Here is a 16,173-nt window from a genome sequence, read left to right as displayed (position 1 = left end):
ATGCCAATTAGGGTTTATTTGCAGTGGCCATGGATTGTCAGTTTGAGTTATAAATACACCGCTGACGTGGGCACAATTAGTATTACAATTAGAAGCTAAGTTACCTTTCACTGCAGACATGAACCATGAAACTGAAAAATAAAAAATAAATATCTGATACAAAATGACTTGTACACAACGTCGTCGGCTATAACTTTTAATAGTGACACAACACTGAAAAAAATCAAGTAAATCCAGTTATTCTGTAGTGCTTTGTGTGCAACATTCATTGTTATTGTCCTTGAAGAGTCATGAGAACTTGGTAAAATACAAAATACAACAAAAGCATTTCATAGTTTCACTTTTATGCAAGCCGCTTAAATCCATAATCACTGTTAAAATAAAACTGCCCAAAAAAAAAAAATTTAAAAAAAAGGTAACAGATGAGGAAAAGAAATCGTAGTAATTCACATTCAAACACAGAAGTAATTTGACATTTTTGCTTTACTTTCATTTATTCCCAACACCATCTGAGTCTGACCTAAATAAAATAAAATCTGAAAGAAAGCCCCAATCAACTCCTCCATAGTCCAACTTTAATTTTTGGCAACAACTCAGTGCCAATATTTCCATCACAGATACGTGAAGTAGAAATACTGGTTCTGCACAACACCAGGCCGCAAGAAACTGGGCTTCAAAAAGCAAACAACTAATCCCATAAATATCATCATGGCCTCCTTTTAAATATGTGAGCTGTGATTTATCATAAGCTTCATCCTTTTATTAGGCAGTAGGAGTATTCAAAAAGGAATTAGCAAAGCGAAAGAAAAATGTGAGAACATGCTCCAGTTGTGCAAAACATCCAGTGGAACAGAGTGGTGACAACATAAACCAGCTAAACATTAAACCAGAATGGACCTTTTACTCATAGATTTCAAAAGCACCCTGACTGGTCACTTTTTGGCTGCAAATGTGAGTTAAAATTAAAAACTGAAATTGCAAAAGATAACTGGTTAATACTTATTAGCAAAGCACATGATGTATGGCCTATACCTGAACAGTAAATGCATTATGTGAGCAGCAGGGACCTCCATACAGCATCTGTATTCAGATTTCCAGTCAATGATCTGTGTTCTGAAATGCAACGCTAAAAACACCTCTCAGCACACTTTAAATGTTTTTTTCAAAATATGCAGCAATATAAAACAAAACTGTATCTTTTTTTAAAATTAGTTCTTACAGCATGATGATATCTGAAAATTAAACACTAGAATTAAAAAAGTACACTCCTGGAAAAACTTGTACCGATGAAGAAAAGCAAAAACTACAGATTGTGTAAAATGTTTTGTTTTCAGCACCAATTCTCTCTTTTTTTTTTGTCTACTTTAACATAAGCTCACTGATATCCCTTGTTATAACACTGGAAAAAAGGGGAAAAAAGAAGAAGGGAAAAGTCCCACGTAAGTAATTTGGCAAATTTTGGATCACAATTTTGCAACGTAATGTTTTTCAAAATGCATAACCTCAATCTTAATGGCCACTGCCAGGTAAATTCATAAAAGGGATGTCATAGCACATTTGTATAGAGATGAATCCAGCTTAGCAATAACACAGCTGAACTGTGCTGAACAATTCAGACAACTATAGTTATCTGTTTTTAGTATCGGAAAAGTTTCTGACGCACATCTTTCAACCAACAAAAGGACATAATAAAAAACATGCTACATAACCAACATGATGAATAACAGTCAAACTTTGTGTGCTGCGCTTAAGACAACAGTGAATAGGATCATCGTAGAGCAAATAATTCCAAGTGGTTGTTTTAAACTCTTTCTAGAACCAGACAGCAGCTTTTTATAACTTAAGTTTAGTCATTCAGATACGTATCGGCCGTCTGGGGCCTTTTCTGAAGACAAACACATCAGCCACTGTCTGGTGCTGTATCAATACAACCCAGCCATTGAGTACTCTACAACAGAATAAAACAAATTCTAAGAACTGTTTGCATATTTTACTTGACCCAGATAAACAGATTTGAAACCATCCCTAACAGACTAAAACGATGGTTTAATGACATCGGAGCACTGCAGTAGCGTTTCTGACTTTGAGAACTGACAGCAGTTTAAAAAGTAATACTGAACCGGTTAGAGGCTGTCTGCAGATTCTCCATAGATGTCGCTGGACAATGTGAGGTAGAGGATCACACAAGCAGATTGACAGATAGACCAACAGTTGCCAGACGTGGGGCACAGGGTCGGTGGTGGTTGTATTTGTGAGAGGGAGTATAAGGACAAAATAGCGCTCACACTTCGCCAAAATTGGTGTGGCCCGTCTCCTTGGCGTGCTCGCGAGCTTCCTTTTGTCCCACCAGGCCTGTCTGGCACACCATGCAGCGCAATGCAAAGCGGTTAACGTCCGTGAACTGCCGCTTGCGGCGAGCCTCGTCTGCCAGCTCGAGGGCCAGGGCCAGGATTACGTCATCTGTGGTGGAGAAGATAGTCAGGGGCGGGGCGTCGGAGCCGGGCGTTTCTTTCTGCAGCGGGTCATAGTGGATGCCGTCGTAGATGAGCAGCACGCGTTTGTGGTAGCCAGCATCCTCCCCGAATCGATCCACTCGGACTGTCTGAGTGTCCACCACACAGATCTCGCACTGGTAAAACTTGGACAGGATTGACACCTCGATGGCTCCTCCCCAGGTGTCGTCGCGTCTTATCCAAGAGCAGTACTCCTCGTTGGTCTTCCCCAGCACCGCTTCCGAGTAAGCTGCAGGGTCACTTGACACAATCTGGGCGATGAGGCCTCGCATCTCGGGGGCGCAAGCGGGGTCGTATACGCCTCCTTCCACCACATAATACACACTGGTGAAGAGGCAGGAGTTGTCAGCTGGGACCACTCGACGTGCCAGTACGGGTGAGGCTTCCAGGCGCGGTACTTTAGTCACAGTGGGATGATCCTGAGGCTTTGGCTTGTTTTTTTCTTCCTCAACAATGAGTGTGTCTCCTGGAGAGGATGACACAACACAGTTCAGCCTGGTCAGACACTGGTCTTGTTTAGAGCTATCCATTTATTTACTGAATGTTTTGCACATATATTTGAATGAATCAGTTGCTTTGGTCCACAGAACATTGTCCATAGTAGAATAAATATTTCTTACCAGTCATTATACTTATGTCAAGTCTTGAAAAAAAGTTGGAACATGTAATTAAAGTAATAAAGTCATTATATAAACAACAAATGGTGTGAATGTGGTTCATGTTATCACAATAATTATTGGGGCTGATAAATTATCAGACAACACTGAGAACTTTGTACTATGAATTATTCTGACAAGTAGCTTGTAGGCAATAAATTATTAGTTGATAAAAAATAATATATAATATATTTACTTTTTATGTTCTATTAAACCCAGAGTATGTTTGAGGATTGTTTTTTGGATGTACTAGAAGAAAAATGAACATTTGAAGAGTCAGAAATGTTGTTTGTTGTTGTGCTAACAATAGTAATGTCAGTTAGATTTGGTTAGGTCTGAACTATAGAATATTTAATAATCTTTTCTCACTACATCTCAGCTTTTCTTACCTTCACGCATGCATACTCTACAGCTTATAGCAATTTAAAAAATATATATTAAATATCCGTTATTTTATCTGTATCTGCCATGAGATGCAGGTAATTAAAAAAAAGCAGGAAAACCATATTGTGTCTTCCTAATGTTGCATGTTTTGGGTATTTGCCCTCATACCTGATTTGATGGGGTAGTCCTTGAGGTGAGCGTCTCCATTTTGAAGATCGAGGCTGGAAGGCGGATAACCAACCATAATTTTCTGCACATTACAGGGGATACCAGTCAGCTCCTCCACCTTGCTCTTCAGCTCCTGCACACAGGACTGATGAGTCAGGCCCTGCATTATGTGGCTCCCATTTTTGGTCTTACAGCGAAGCCGCAACATCCCGTCTGCAAGAAACACGTGAGAAACATATCAGTAACGCAGCAAGTTGGTATGAACTTTGCTCATCCACCAAGGAACTTGATGTCAAAAGATTGTAACTGCTATTAAGAGGACACTTTGTGGACATTAATAAAGATTAAAATCTACTCTGATTTGTTTTTCTTTGTTAATAGAAGCTGGAATACATCAAATTAAACTATTCACTGTTTGTTGTTTGTTTTGGTGACGCACACAATCATGAAGTAGAGCAGAAAAATGAAAAAGTCCTGCGTTTAATTTAAATGGAAGTCACTTTATTTTCCCGTTGTACTGGGAAATTAAAACAAAAACAAACTTTGGCGTCATTTTCCAAGCACATATTGGTTGTTAGTCAAAAAGTAAACAAACACCAGTATCATTTAAAAATCCTGTAGATTCTTAAATATTTACCCCAACTGAGGAGTGGGCTTCATTTAAGAAAGGTGTTATAATCCCTGGTTGAGGAACGTAAACACACCTTGTGAAATGGATTAACGTGGATAGGTGGCAGGGTTACAAACATGCCTAATGGATGATTAAAAAAAAAAAGGTTTGTTTAACTACTTTTCCCAAAATTGTTTATATTTGACTACAATAAAATAACCTCAATTCGCCAATGTAGTGGTTATGTGTGAGGCACAAACAGGGCCAGGTGGAGCATTACACAATAAGAGTCAACTCTGACTCATAACCACTGCTGGTAAAGTTAAGTTGCCCTTTAAAAGAAACGAAACTAGTAAGTTTAAAAGGGGGTTTAACGACACTGAATCACCTAAAACATGGTGTTATCCTTCATAACTCTGGACTTTAAAGTGCTTTAATGTGTGTATATATAGTACACAGCAGTGTGGGGGATCGTACAGCTTTCTGAATGGGCCCAGGGCATAAACAATGAAAGTGCTGATGAAGAGCAGCAGTGGAGTAAAGAGACACATGACAGCGACATTGCTTTGTTTTATTCTCTTTGTTCTGTTAACTTAAGTCGACAGACAGCTGGTTAAATACAGCATTAATATGTGGAGCTCCCGGTCTTATAACGTGATAAGTAGTGAAGGGGTTGAGGGACATTCATCCTGAGACGTGTATGAAAAACAGACTCAAGAGACAAACGTCAACGAGAGCTGACTAATAATGTCGTGCTATCGTCTGCTAACGTTAGCATGCTACCCCGTCCGTTAGCTCGGCGTTCACCGGGCTGTTCTTTAAAGCGTTTCACATCCGGATGAAGTCGGGTTAAATTCGGTCCACCTGTCAACTCTCACACCTGTACACGACTGCGCACATTAAGTGGCACGATTATTAGTTTTCTTACCTGCTGTTGAGTGCAGCCCAGCCTCAAACAATAAACATCCAGTGAGAGACGGATGTGTTCAACGTCACTTCACGTCTTTATGACGACATGACGCAACCCCCCGCGTCTACCGTAAATCTGCTGATAGCGCGTTACGTTTTTATAGCTGTCATGTGACCTGTGATAGATAGATAGATAGATAGATAGATAGATAGATAGATAGATTACTGTATAAGTTCTTATAAAATACATTCATTGTAATTTGTTGTTGTTGTTGTTGTTGTTGTTCCAGTTGTGGAACACAGACCAGTGTGTCAGGTAGTTCCCTTCATATGTACTAGTCTTGTTGTTTATTTACCTTTGTTTAATGATTGTAATACAATCTGTGATTTTGTAGCTACATTTAACGAACAACTTTTCCCATAAGCCCTAGAAGTTTAAAGATAAACACCCCCCAAACCGCCAGTACTCCTACTAAACTGTATAATGCCTTTCATTTCTCTTCCAATAACTGAGGCTTTCATATGTAACAAGCAAAGCAGAATCTCTTATTTATTCAGTTCTTTAATTATTTTTGAGACAATTTTGCATGAAACAAGGAACAATTAAATGATCACTAGTAATAAAATAACTTGTAACAGACTTGGATCACTCCTTTTGGAAGAAGCCATGTGCTGCTGAGATCTCCTACATTTCTATGGAATAAAATATCACCTCAAAATTCACTTTTTATTGTCTGCTAAAAAGGCACAAGTAGGCTGCTTTGAGCGGGGCAATACGCTGTCAACAGTCACACATTACAGTCATAGAAATAAACCTGTACCACTGTCTGTTATTAAATCAAATCTGTGTGTCGAAAAATGGCTTATGTGATAAGAATCCAAGAAGAAAAGATACATTAGCATGAAGCAAAAACAAATGTTTGACCAGTAGTCTCTGATATCACAAACACAAATGTCAGAAAATAGCTAACATACCATCAACATGTGATGGTTGTACAAAATCCCTTCCTAGAATTCACAGGCAACAAGAAGAATGGATTAACAGATGAATATTCAGGATTTAGTGTTTGTGACAATTAACACCGGATTAATACAGTTGGTATGTGAATGGCAGCTCGTAGCAGAAAAGTTGGCTGTGTTTCTTTATCTACTGCTGGTATACAGTGTGTCCAGCAATGTGGTGTATTTTTCTAACAACACAGAAAACATACAGAAAACTCAGTACAGTATTTTAATTTCCTTCAGTCACACGTTCTGTGAAATCTAAATCAATAACATAACACATAAGAATCACAACTACAGCTCGTTTGTATGGTAGATGAGTGGATTCGTACTATAAAAATATTTCTTACAGCATCTATTTTATATCATGGTCTATTTGCATTAGTTTAAAAACTGCTTTTCAACATAATAATGCATAACTTGTTCTCGTTACATTCAGTGGCATACAGAGGAGCTAATTCTATCAGTACACAGTAAGGCATGGTAGTATTCACAAAGAGTTGCCAGTTCTGATCTTCTTATTGTTCATTGATTGATTTGGGCGCGCATGCAGAAAGTGTTTATGATACTAATGATAAGGCTTCCAGTTAAAAGCCTCAACATGCAGAGTAAAGTTAAACAGAATTGAGATTGAAAGACACTGTTCTTCGACTTCATGTGAATGTTGTTCCATCCAGAAAGTGTTAAAAAAAAAAACATTTCTTTCTGTCTTGTGTTACATGACTGAACCCAGAACCTTTTGCCCACATTGTGCCATGAAGAAAGACGCTTTCGTCTTCACTCAGAAGCGGACACAGCCACTAGTTTCTTCGGGGCTGTCAAAGTCGATTCCTTCGCACAGGGACTCCTTCAAGAAAGAGAAAATGTCACTGACTTTCACAAATTAATGCCTCACAGCAGCAAATCCTATTCGAGGAAACTAATAGCTCCCCAGAGGGGGGTCGGGGGGGTAGGGGGGACCAGGAGTCTTAAGTTCCCATTTGAAAAATTAGGTCACAATGTAAAAGTGTGGTAAAACAGCCACATTAGTTGAGACTCTTCTTTAGCACATTATCCAGAAGTGTTATTAATTATTAATCACATTTGACCCCATGTATGATTGGCTTCAAATTATAATTTAGCACACTTCACTTTATGCACTAACAAAGAAATCTACCCTCATATTAGCAGAATTATTTCCAAAATTTTGAAATGTCAACAAATACTGTCATCAGAGAGTTTTATTGAAGTTGACTTCATGATTGCAGCTGTTTATCAAACTACCAAAGAATCAGAGTCTGATAGTGTTCTTGATAAGGCCGCTGAGATGAAACAAAATCATCAGCAGCGTTTGTTCTAACTAAAGTGCAAAGGTGATGGAAGGTTAGAGAAACCATAAAACTATACACCACTGTGACAACATATTGACATGGGTTAACAATGACATGAGTTGAATTATGGGAAAGAAAATGAAGGGCTGGTAACATGTACGGAGTCTCCAAAATACTCACAGACAACCGCTTCCTATCCGAGGCTGTAAGACAGAGTTGAAGAAAGTGTAGAAAGAGAGAGATACATAGAAATGTGGAGAAGGGCTGAAGCACTGTACCCACAATGCAAGGCCAACACAACAATACACAAGACGTACAAATATGAATATGCATCTTTAAATCTAAGCTCTAAATGTGTAATTTACTGTATGTATTATGTTAATTTTCTCAAATTGCCCTCGACTTTTCTCAAATGGGACTCAGAAATACGAAATTCAGTACAAGATGTCTTTGATGTTTGTGTGTCTTTTGTATCTTATTAAGTCTGAGGAGCTTTCCTGAGCAAAAAAGTATGCATGCTGTTCTGCATATTCAAGCCGGAGACAGCCCACTGGTGAAGCAGAGGTCATGCAAGACTTTGGAAACAGACAGGCACAACGTTAAAAGGAGACACAGCAACCCATCCAAGATCCTAAACATGCCCTGAGAGAGAAAAGATAGATAGAGATGGATTCCATATGTACGTCATTTTTCAACACAGACAATAAATCATCGAGAGGATCCAAAACTGAGGCGGGGGATGCCAAACACAGGGTTACAACTGTGGTGGGAGGTGACTGATTACAGTTGACGGTGACTGATTTAGAGGGGGAGCCTGTAACTCTGGCACTAACTTGGCTTTGCCGTCCCTCTGGCATCAGAGCTGATGGGGTGGGGGCGAGCGGTAGCCAGGGCTGGTTGCCCGCGCTGTAGAGCCTGGGACGCTTGACCTGGTCGTGACTGGACAAGGGAGTGTAACTATTCCGCCGATGTATGAGAGCAGAGTCCCTCGGGATTTTACCCTGGTAGGAGATGAAATACCGCAAGTGTTAAGAAAAAAAGGATCAGGGAACAGAACAACACCCGGGGGACACCTGACCCAGACACAGCCAAGCAAACTAGCCGTCCTCTCCACATGGATCCACAGCAACAGGTGAGACAACTGAAGCCGTTTTTTAGTGACAGAAACTGTTTCAACCACCACACAACACAAAACATTAATGAACGGTAGCTGCACACCCCTGACACACAACAGGCTTTCGAAACAACTGCTTCAATCAAGATAGAAAACCTTGTAGAAGGAAAACATTTAAAAATGGGACTAAGAGCTCAAATCACAAGTCTTTCATAGAGTAGATACATAATCTTAGTATCAGGATGCAACCAGAGCAAAGGTAGTGATTAGATCAGCCAAGCAAGGTAGCATGATCAGCCATTGCCTCCATCGAGGTAAAATAATACCAAAATTAACTGACTTAACATTCATTAGCTCACAGCTCAAGCCAGACTGAGTCATTACCGATTAAAGATAACAGGGAGCAAGACAAAACACACATATAAGAGGAGGGGAGTCAGGGAAGCAAAGCCTCACACACAGGGGTTGAAGTGTGATTGCATTCAACTAGCAGACACAACAAACAAGACAAAGAGCCTATTAGTCTTTGGATTAGATGTTTTGGATTTGCTGAGTAGTTTTGAATTATTACTGTGTCAGTAAACAATAAACAAATATTCATATACGATCACATTTGAGTCTTTAATACAACAATGTGATTTTTTTTTTCAGCTTTATTCAGAGTGACTTACAAGAGGCCGGTCTCGATGTGTGTTTACTGCCTCCACATTAAGATAAAACATTTCCACTTTACAACCTAGAAGATAAAAGATAGAATGCATTTACATAAAAACCTGCATATAATGAGAAAAACTCTTATGGTTGAGAGAGCTTCATCTAAAGTAAAGACCTACCGTATGCAACCGGGGTCAGCTTGAGCACTGTGTGGAGCGGACATTTCATGTACGGTAGATCTTCTGTGGGATGAAGAAGAGAGTATACAAAATCTTATCATCTGCCGGTGTGATCTAGTATGCGTGTGTGTATGTGTGTGCACTTCATGTGTTCATCTGACCTGCACTCTTGTCCAGGAAGTAAGCGAGCAAACAGCGCATCACAGCCTGGTGGCAGATGACCAACACGTTGCCCTGTCTCTCTAACTCCATGATAACTGGCTCCAAACGTTGAACAAGGTCTTGGTAGGACTAGAGAGAAGGAGAAAAGAGATTATTTTAACCTCACTGCAGAAGGCCAAGTTTAAACAGGTTTAAAGTAATCTATACACTTTCAGACACTTCCAATAACAATGGGTGAGTGAATGAATAGTGAAGAAACAGTGGGAGTACTGCTGACAGTTTGACTTTGACTGTGAGTAGGAAAAGCACAGGTGTTACTAATAACATCCACAATGGCTCAACGACTCTCTGTTTAAGTATTCCAGTAAAAGCCGTGACAGTGAGCCAGCATGCACAATACCAGGAACTGTGGTATTGGCAACAAAGTGCCCGCTCGGGTGCTCTTCCAGTGTGGGACTAATGGATGGCCTTAAAATGGAGAAAATGTGATGCATTGCCATATAGGCTGCACAACATTCTAGAAATTATGTTGCTTCTAAATGGTCAAATACTTAAAAGTTTAAAAATTGTGTGTTTTAATGACAGACGTGTATTTGTTATACTTCTGAGTCACATAAAGTTTTTTTTTTGAGCCCACCACTGACCAGGACCATGAATCCAAACATGGTATTCAGCCATCATTCATTTTATTACTTACTCCTTTGCTTTTCCTTTTGTCACATGTCAAAATGTCTTCTGTCAAAAAAGGCCTACTATGATGAACGATGAAACTAAAGTAAAACTGCAGGATGGTCACCTCTCCTCCTGGATAGCGATAGTGGTACTTGTCCTGGTCCCTCAAAGCAAACTCCTCTGGGAATGTCTTCTGGATCAACTCGTAAGTCATCTCCTCACACACACCCTGGACAAGGACATCGGAGCATTTGTCTTAATGTCAAAGGCACGAGCAAAAGAGAAATTCAAACTGTTCAGCCTTTTAACTACAGTAACTGTAGTTAAAAGCCTTTTTTAGAGGCTTTTAATAAAACTTCTCTCCTTGCACTGCCTACGATTGCCTGACGGATGTTGTCTTTTCTGTGACCAGTATCTTTTGAAACTTGTTTTCTTGGGGCCTTCTACGCTGATAATCTAAAGTGTCTCAGAAAAACATCTAAAATACAGTTTCTGCTTGTCTGAACCAGAGCTCCATGAATCTGTAATGATTCTTGGAAACCTAGATAACGGGGGTACTGACGGCATCAATCTCGTTGAGTATCTTCCACTGTTCATAAGGAACGCCGAGCTCCTCCGCTGTCTGGATGGTTCTTCTCAATTGGCTCGTCCACACCTTCAAATCTGACAGCTTGTGCTCCTCAATGAAATCCCGCAGGGCATGGGCGAACTAGGATGTAAGCGAGAGACAGAGTTTTTTTTATGGTATTTCTGCTACGTTAGATTTACTATTCAGTTGATAGAGACAAGAAAATGGACAGGAATAAATGTGACAAAGATCATAACTCAGGTGTTCATAATATTGTAGTTGAGTACACCTTATCCCTTGAGATATCTTTCTGTGTGAGGCCTCTAATTGGGTTTTTCACACTGGCTTTGCAGTTCATAAAATGTGGATTATGAAAGGAGAACCAGGGCCATCGCACCTGTTTCCCTCGAGGAGAGAGTTCCGAGTCTCCCCCGATGCGGCCTTCAACGTTGTGGTTGCTCTCTCCGTGCCGACACAGGTAGATGGAGTGAGAGTGCACGTGGATGTTCATGAGGTAGTAGACGATCTTACTCTGGATGTAGTCCTGCACCCGGTTCACCAGAAAACGCCGGCCCACGTTCATCACCTTGATAAAAGATAGGTCCCTGCAGGGTGCCAACGAATCATGTAATCAAATGGTTGCTAACCGCCACCATCTAGTGTTAATACTCTGAAGTGCAACTGTAACTGTTCTTACTTATCGTAATCATCAGGGTCTAACGGTTGGTACGTGACCTTGTAGCACTCGATCCGTTTGAGGAAGTCATCCATTACTCTCTCTCTGTGTCTCTCAGGGTAGTCTGGACTGGACACTTTCACTTCCTGTCACAGGTATTCAGCACATTCAAACAATGTAGTATACTTACATAACACTGTAGATAGTGTGAATATTAATAGATTACGGGTTTGACCCAGACCAGAAGTCACAGTGAAACCTTAAAGTCACGTCAGTAATGTAAGATCATACCAGAATATTAGCAGCAATGACCTCTGGGTCGTCGCACACCGACTCCACAAAGAACACCTGTTGGAAAGAGGGCAGCTTCGAGGGTCAACCTTTAGGAGCATTTCCAAACTAAAAAGATGCTGAACTGAATGAGTACTTTTCCACTTGTGCTTCTGTGTCACAGATACATATGAGGGGCCAGGGTTAGGGACATTATTCAGAAATACCACGCATATATGTGTAATTCATTATATTAGCATGAGTGAAAGCTTTTCAGCAGTTTATGAAAAAGGTTTTCACAATACTGTATGAGAGCATTTCAAGTGTGAATATGAGCACACTTACTAGTATGTATTAAAGCTTTTCAACAGTTTTCATGAGAGCTTTTCAGTTGTGTTATGCAAGTGTGTTATTTTGTGTATAAGCATGTGTGTGGTTTTCAGTATAGTACGTGAATGAGTTTGGTTTTATATGTGTATAAGGATGGTAGTTCTGAATAATGTCCGTCCTAGATACACATGATGATGACGACTCTAAATAATCATAGAAGATGAAGGTCCAATGATGTGCCATTACTTTGGAACCACTTGTGGCCGCTGGTCAGCAAGAGTTACATAACCTCGCTTCAAGTCCAGGTAACTGCTCCATGCACAGTGTGTGTGTACATGTTTAAATACCAAAGTACAATTTCCTTTAAAGCCCAGTTCTTACCTTGAATGCATTCTCCTTCACAAAAGCTAGAATGAGGTCTCGCCGTTCTCTCGTTGTGTTTGTTGCATCAAACACCTAATAAAACAAGCACAAAGGAGGAAAAGTAAAGACACTATTCACACTGTGGCTGTTCTATGGTAAGATGTTTGTAGGGCAGTTTAGGATTAAGGTTGTCCTGATGCCAGATGTAGTTCTGTTCTGGATATTTTAAAGCTTTTGGGAACAGAGCGATGGACAGAACGGCGGAGAGAAGACTCACTGCGATCTGACCTCCCTCCTTCGTCAGGTACGCCTTCACATCCTGCAGAGCTACCAGAGCACACTGCCTGTGGGAGAGAGAGAAAACATGCCCTTTGTAAGAGCTTCACTATGCTCTTATTCAATGAAACACACAACCACTGAAATGTACATTGCGTGTGTTTTGTGTATGATTTGTTGATAAGTCAGAAATCATTAAGTAATTTATTGTAGGTATGATGTAGACAGTGATTCTTGGTGCTTGTCTAATATTAGTATTATTTTTTGTTCCATTTTAGTCCCAACCCTCTTGTCTTGGTAGATCTACACAAAGATTAATGTCTTATTATGTACATATCCATGGTATGTGGATTAAAAGAACAGACATTTCAAATCTCTAAATAACTAAATAAATAAATAACTCCCCCTAGTGGTGTCTAACCATGGAGACAGTTCAGGCTTTATGTGACGAGGTTGTGAGACCTCTCTGCTGCAACCCCAGTAAAAAATATAAAAGTGTATATTTGGAAAAAGCTCAGTAGTCATTTATTTTTCCAGAAACAATATCTTCCTTACAAGCTCGATAGACACATAGACATTACTGAATTGCTGAGCACAGTTTTCATGATTTAATTACTCTTTATGGCAGAAAAGCTATATTTTTTTGGGTTGATCTGGTCTATCTATGCGGCAGATGGGTGGGATTTACTGAACAGAACAACACAAAATTGTTGCTGGCGGTAGCCTTATATTTAAAGGACAGATATGAAAGTGTTATCAATCCTCTCATTGAACTCTCAGCAAGTGAGCAAGTGAGCATACTTTCCAAAACAATTTAGATTTCGGACAATCTAGAGCCGTTTTGTTCAGTAAATTCCACCAATCTGGCCAGAAAGAAAGCAAAATGCTGTATTTCCTTTAACCCCACCCAGCTTATTCGTCCAATAGCAGAAATAACTATTTACAGCTGCTGTTTGACCCAGGTTAGATACCCATGCAACACCCTGAAGGGCTTGTGTGAGCTTCAGAGTGACAGCGGCAGCTTGTTTAATATCTAGGTCACAATTCAGCACTGGGATGCTGTCAACAGCCTGTCACATTTTCATGATAACCATGAACCACAAACCCAATTTTTAATTGCTGCTACTGGATACGAGCATGAGGGAAAGAGACACTTTATATTCTTTATTCATATTTTCGGAGGAATCAGCAGTGACTTACACTGTCAATCTCAACGCAAACGAGAAACCACGAGAATTTGGTGGTGATACTTTGTCATGTGATGTGTCTGTGGGTGCACATTAAGTATAGATCAGTGCCAGTTTAAGGTAGTATGAACACTGCTGACCCCAGCCGAGTATCGACTGTTAGCTGGAAAAAAACAGCTTAGTCACTGATGCAGCAGTGGAGGCAGCAGAATACCAAACAGACCCATGTTGACTGGGGGAGATGTTGTACTCAGACAGGAGAGATGCTACAGCTTAAAGTTACATATATGAATGTAATGAGTAAAGAAGAGCACATTTGTAAAAGTGGAACTTACTTCCTTATTTTCATGGCCTCCTCATTGTCGTGGCGGAAGAAATCATAGGACTTATAAGCTCTGACAGCCTCTCTGCGGTACACGCCTAAGTTAAACACTGCAAAATAAAAAAGATAAAAAGTGAGAATTTGTGCAGCCAGGAGATACTGACAGTCTGACAGACTATTTTTATACATGACACTGAACTATTTTTGCCACACATCACGTACTACCTTTGGTTGGGACTCCAATCCAGTTGAGGTAACGTGTGAGTTTCTTTGACATGTAGGTCTTTCCTCTTGCAGGCAGGCCGATCATTACGATCACTGTTGGAGAATTGGTCATATAGGAAGCCCATGCTGCACAGGAGAGACAGATATACATTTGTCAAGCACATTAATAGAAACCGTATTAAATAATGTCTTTTAAATGCAGGGAAATGAAGTAAAATAGATGCACATTTACTGTGTATTGGAAAGTTAGGCTTTATTTTAACATAAATGACCATCAACCAGTTAAAATACTGCATCTAAAGTTTTCCTTGAGGATTAAGACAATCTAATAACTAGGTCGTCTGCGTGTACTGGACAAAAATAATTGTCTCTTTAGACACAAATATAATCTGTGGCCTGGGATCAGAGGTAGGATTTGAGGAAATTAAATTATTAAAATGTCCTGGGAGAGAAAATGCAATTTTATGAAGACCAGCGGAAACCACAGAAGGAGTCACAGTTTTTTTGCCTACAGAGATTCCCTTTTTAATTTCTGTCTCTTACAGGTTGGAGCCTAAACGAAGGAGCTGCAGAGTCTTACCTGTGAATCCAATCCAGGGCAAACAACATCTTAAGGTCTTAAGTTACAAGTGCACCTGTAGACTCCTGATGCAGCCATGCAGAGAACATTGTTCAAATCTAATTGTGTGTGTGGGGGGGGGGGGACTTGGGACTTTACTTACAGCATTTCTTCTCATTCATTCTCAGGTCTGTTTTCTTAGCTTCTGCTGAGTTTGCAGAGCCATTGTCTATCTGAGTGCTTGACATGTTGAAATCAGCTCTCTCTCTCTCTTTCTCTCAGAAGGGCATTGTCCAAACTGGTCTGAAACGGAGGGATCAGACACACGTGTGATGTATTACTCCCATGTATCTAGGATAGAACAGAATCTTGCACAGAAAACTTCTCTAAATATGTTATGAATATGGCTTTATGTCTCCCTGGTAACATCCAGAAGGATGCAACCAGAGGAGCAAAAATTATGAAGATAAAAGGCGCTGCCACATCATCTGTTTAAAGGAAAACAAAAAAAAATCTGCTTGGCTAAACGAACTGTATTTACAGAGCCGCATATGAGCGAGCAGTGATTTCCTCTCCGACCGGGGTGACTGAGTTCATGCGACACAAGATCAGACATGAACATTCATAACATAATCCACCTTACACATAATCCATACGTTCCGAACAGCATCATCATTTGTTTTTATTTATTTATTTATTTATTTTGTACCTGCTCGATAGGCAAACGATCAGTCCTGTCAGCCCCCCGGAGACACCGGCACACCGTCAGCGCGGGAATGGTTCGCGATCTGCCGGACCGAGAGTCTGCGCCCGCCGCTGCGGCCGGAGGAGCCAGTCTGGTCGGCCTGTCCTTGGTGCTGAGGTGCCTCCTCGGCCGGCTGGTGTCCTTCCAAGCTGGAGGTGTGCCTTTACGTCATATCTTTTTTTTTTTTTTTCCTTTCCTACCGTAACGTTGATAATAGATCAACGTCAACCCACAGCCCAGTGTCACAGTAAGTCCTGAGGACAAAACATACGGGAGCTGCAGAGGATGAGGAGGAGAGCCAGCATGCCAACCCAGAAAC

General features: G+C 40.4%; 2 protein-coding genes across 6 annotated transcripts; both read right to left on the bottom strand.

Annotated features, from left to right (window-relative positions):
- Nucleotides 1–180: 180 nt before the first annotated feature.
- Nucleotides 181–5,355, bottom strand: yod1 (YOD1 deubiquitinase). The gene is made up of 3 exons (XM_051414613.1): nt 5,260–5,355; nt 3,722–3,934; nt 181–2,979 (listed from the first exon to the last, which is right to left on the bottom strand). Exons 2-3 carry the CDS (start codon nt 3,927–3,929, stop codon nt 2,282–2,284), a joined length of 906 nt encoding a protein of 301 aa, XP_051270573.1. The 5' UTR covers nt 3,930–3,934; nt 5,260–5,355; the 3' UTR covers nt 181–2,281.
- Nucleotides 5,356–5,784: 429 nt separating this feature from the next.
- pfkfb2b (6-phosphofructo-2-kinase/fructose-2,6-biphosphatase 2b) lies at nt 5,785–16,090 on the bottom strand. 5 transcript variants are annotated; one of them, XR_007886353.1, is made up of 16 exons: nt 15,819–16,090; nt 15,273–15,412; nt 14,551–14,676; nt 14,339–14,435; nt 12,818–12,884; nt 12,559–12,633; nt 11,869–11,925; nt 11,599–11,723; nt 11,299–11,506; nt 10,896–11,042; nt 10,458–10,562; nt 9,661–9,790; nt 9,500–9,562; nt 9,338–9,402; nt 7,733–8,553; nt 5,785–7,089 (listed from the first exon to the last, which is right to left on the bottom strand). XR_007886353.1 is itself a non-coding variant. In XM_051413677.1 (16 exons), exons 2-16 carry the CDS (start codon nt 15,355–15,357, stop codon nt 7,024–7,026), a joined length of 1,584 nt encoding a protein of 527 aa, XP_051269637.1. In that variant the 5' UTR covers nt 15,358–15,412; nt 15,819–16,090; the 3' UTR covers nt 5,785–7,023. The 5 variants fall into 5 exon arrangements, 4 of the variants coding, with proteins under 4 accessions (XP_051269637.1, XP_051269636.1, XP_051269638.1 ...); XM_051413677.1 differs by having other exon boundaries at nt 8,386–8,553; XM_051413676.1 differs by having other exon boundaries at nt 5,785–8,553.
- Between the last annotated feature and the right edge of the window lie 83 nt (nt 16,091–16,173).

This window comes from Dicentrarchus labrax, unplaced genomic scaffold (genome assembly GCF_905237075.1).
Source record: "Dicentrarchus labrax unplaced genomic scaffold, dlabrax2021, whole genome shotgun sequence".
Taxonomy (NCBI): domain Eukaryota; kingdom Metazoa; phylum Chordata; class Actinopteri; family Moronidae; genus Dicentrarchus; species Dicentrarchus labrax.
The sequence above is the reverse complement of the archived record's forward strand: the minus strand, read 5'-3'. Positions and strand labels throughout refer to the sequence as shown.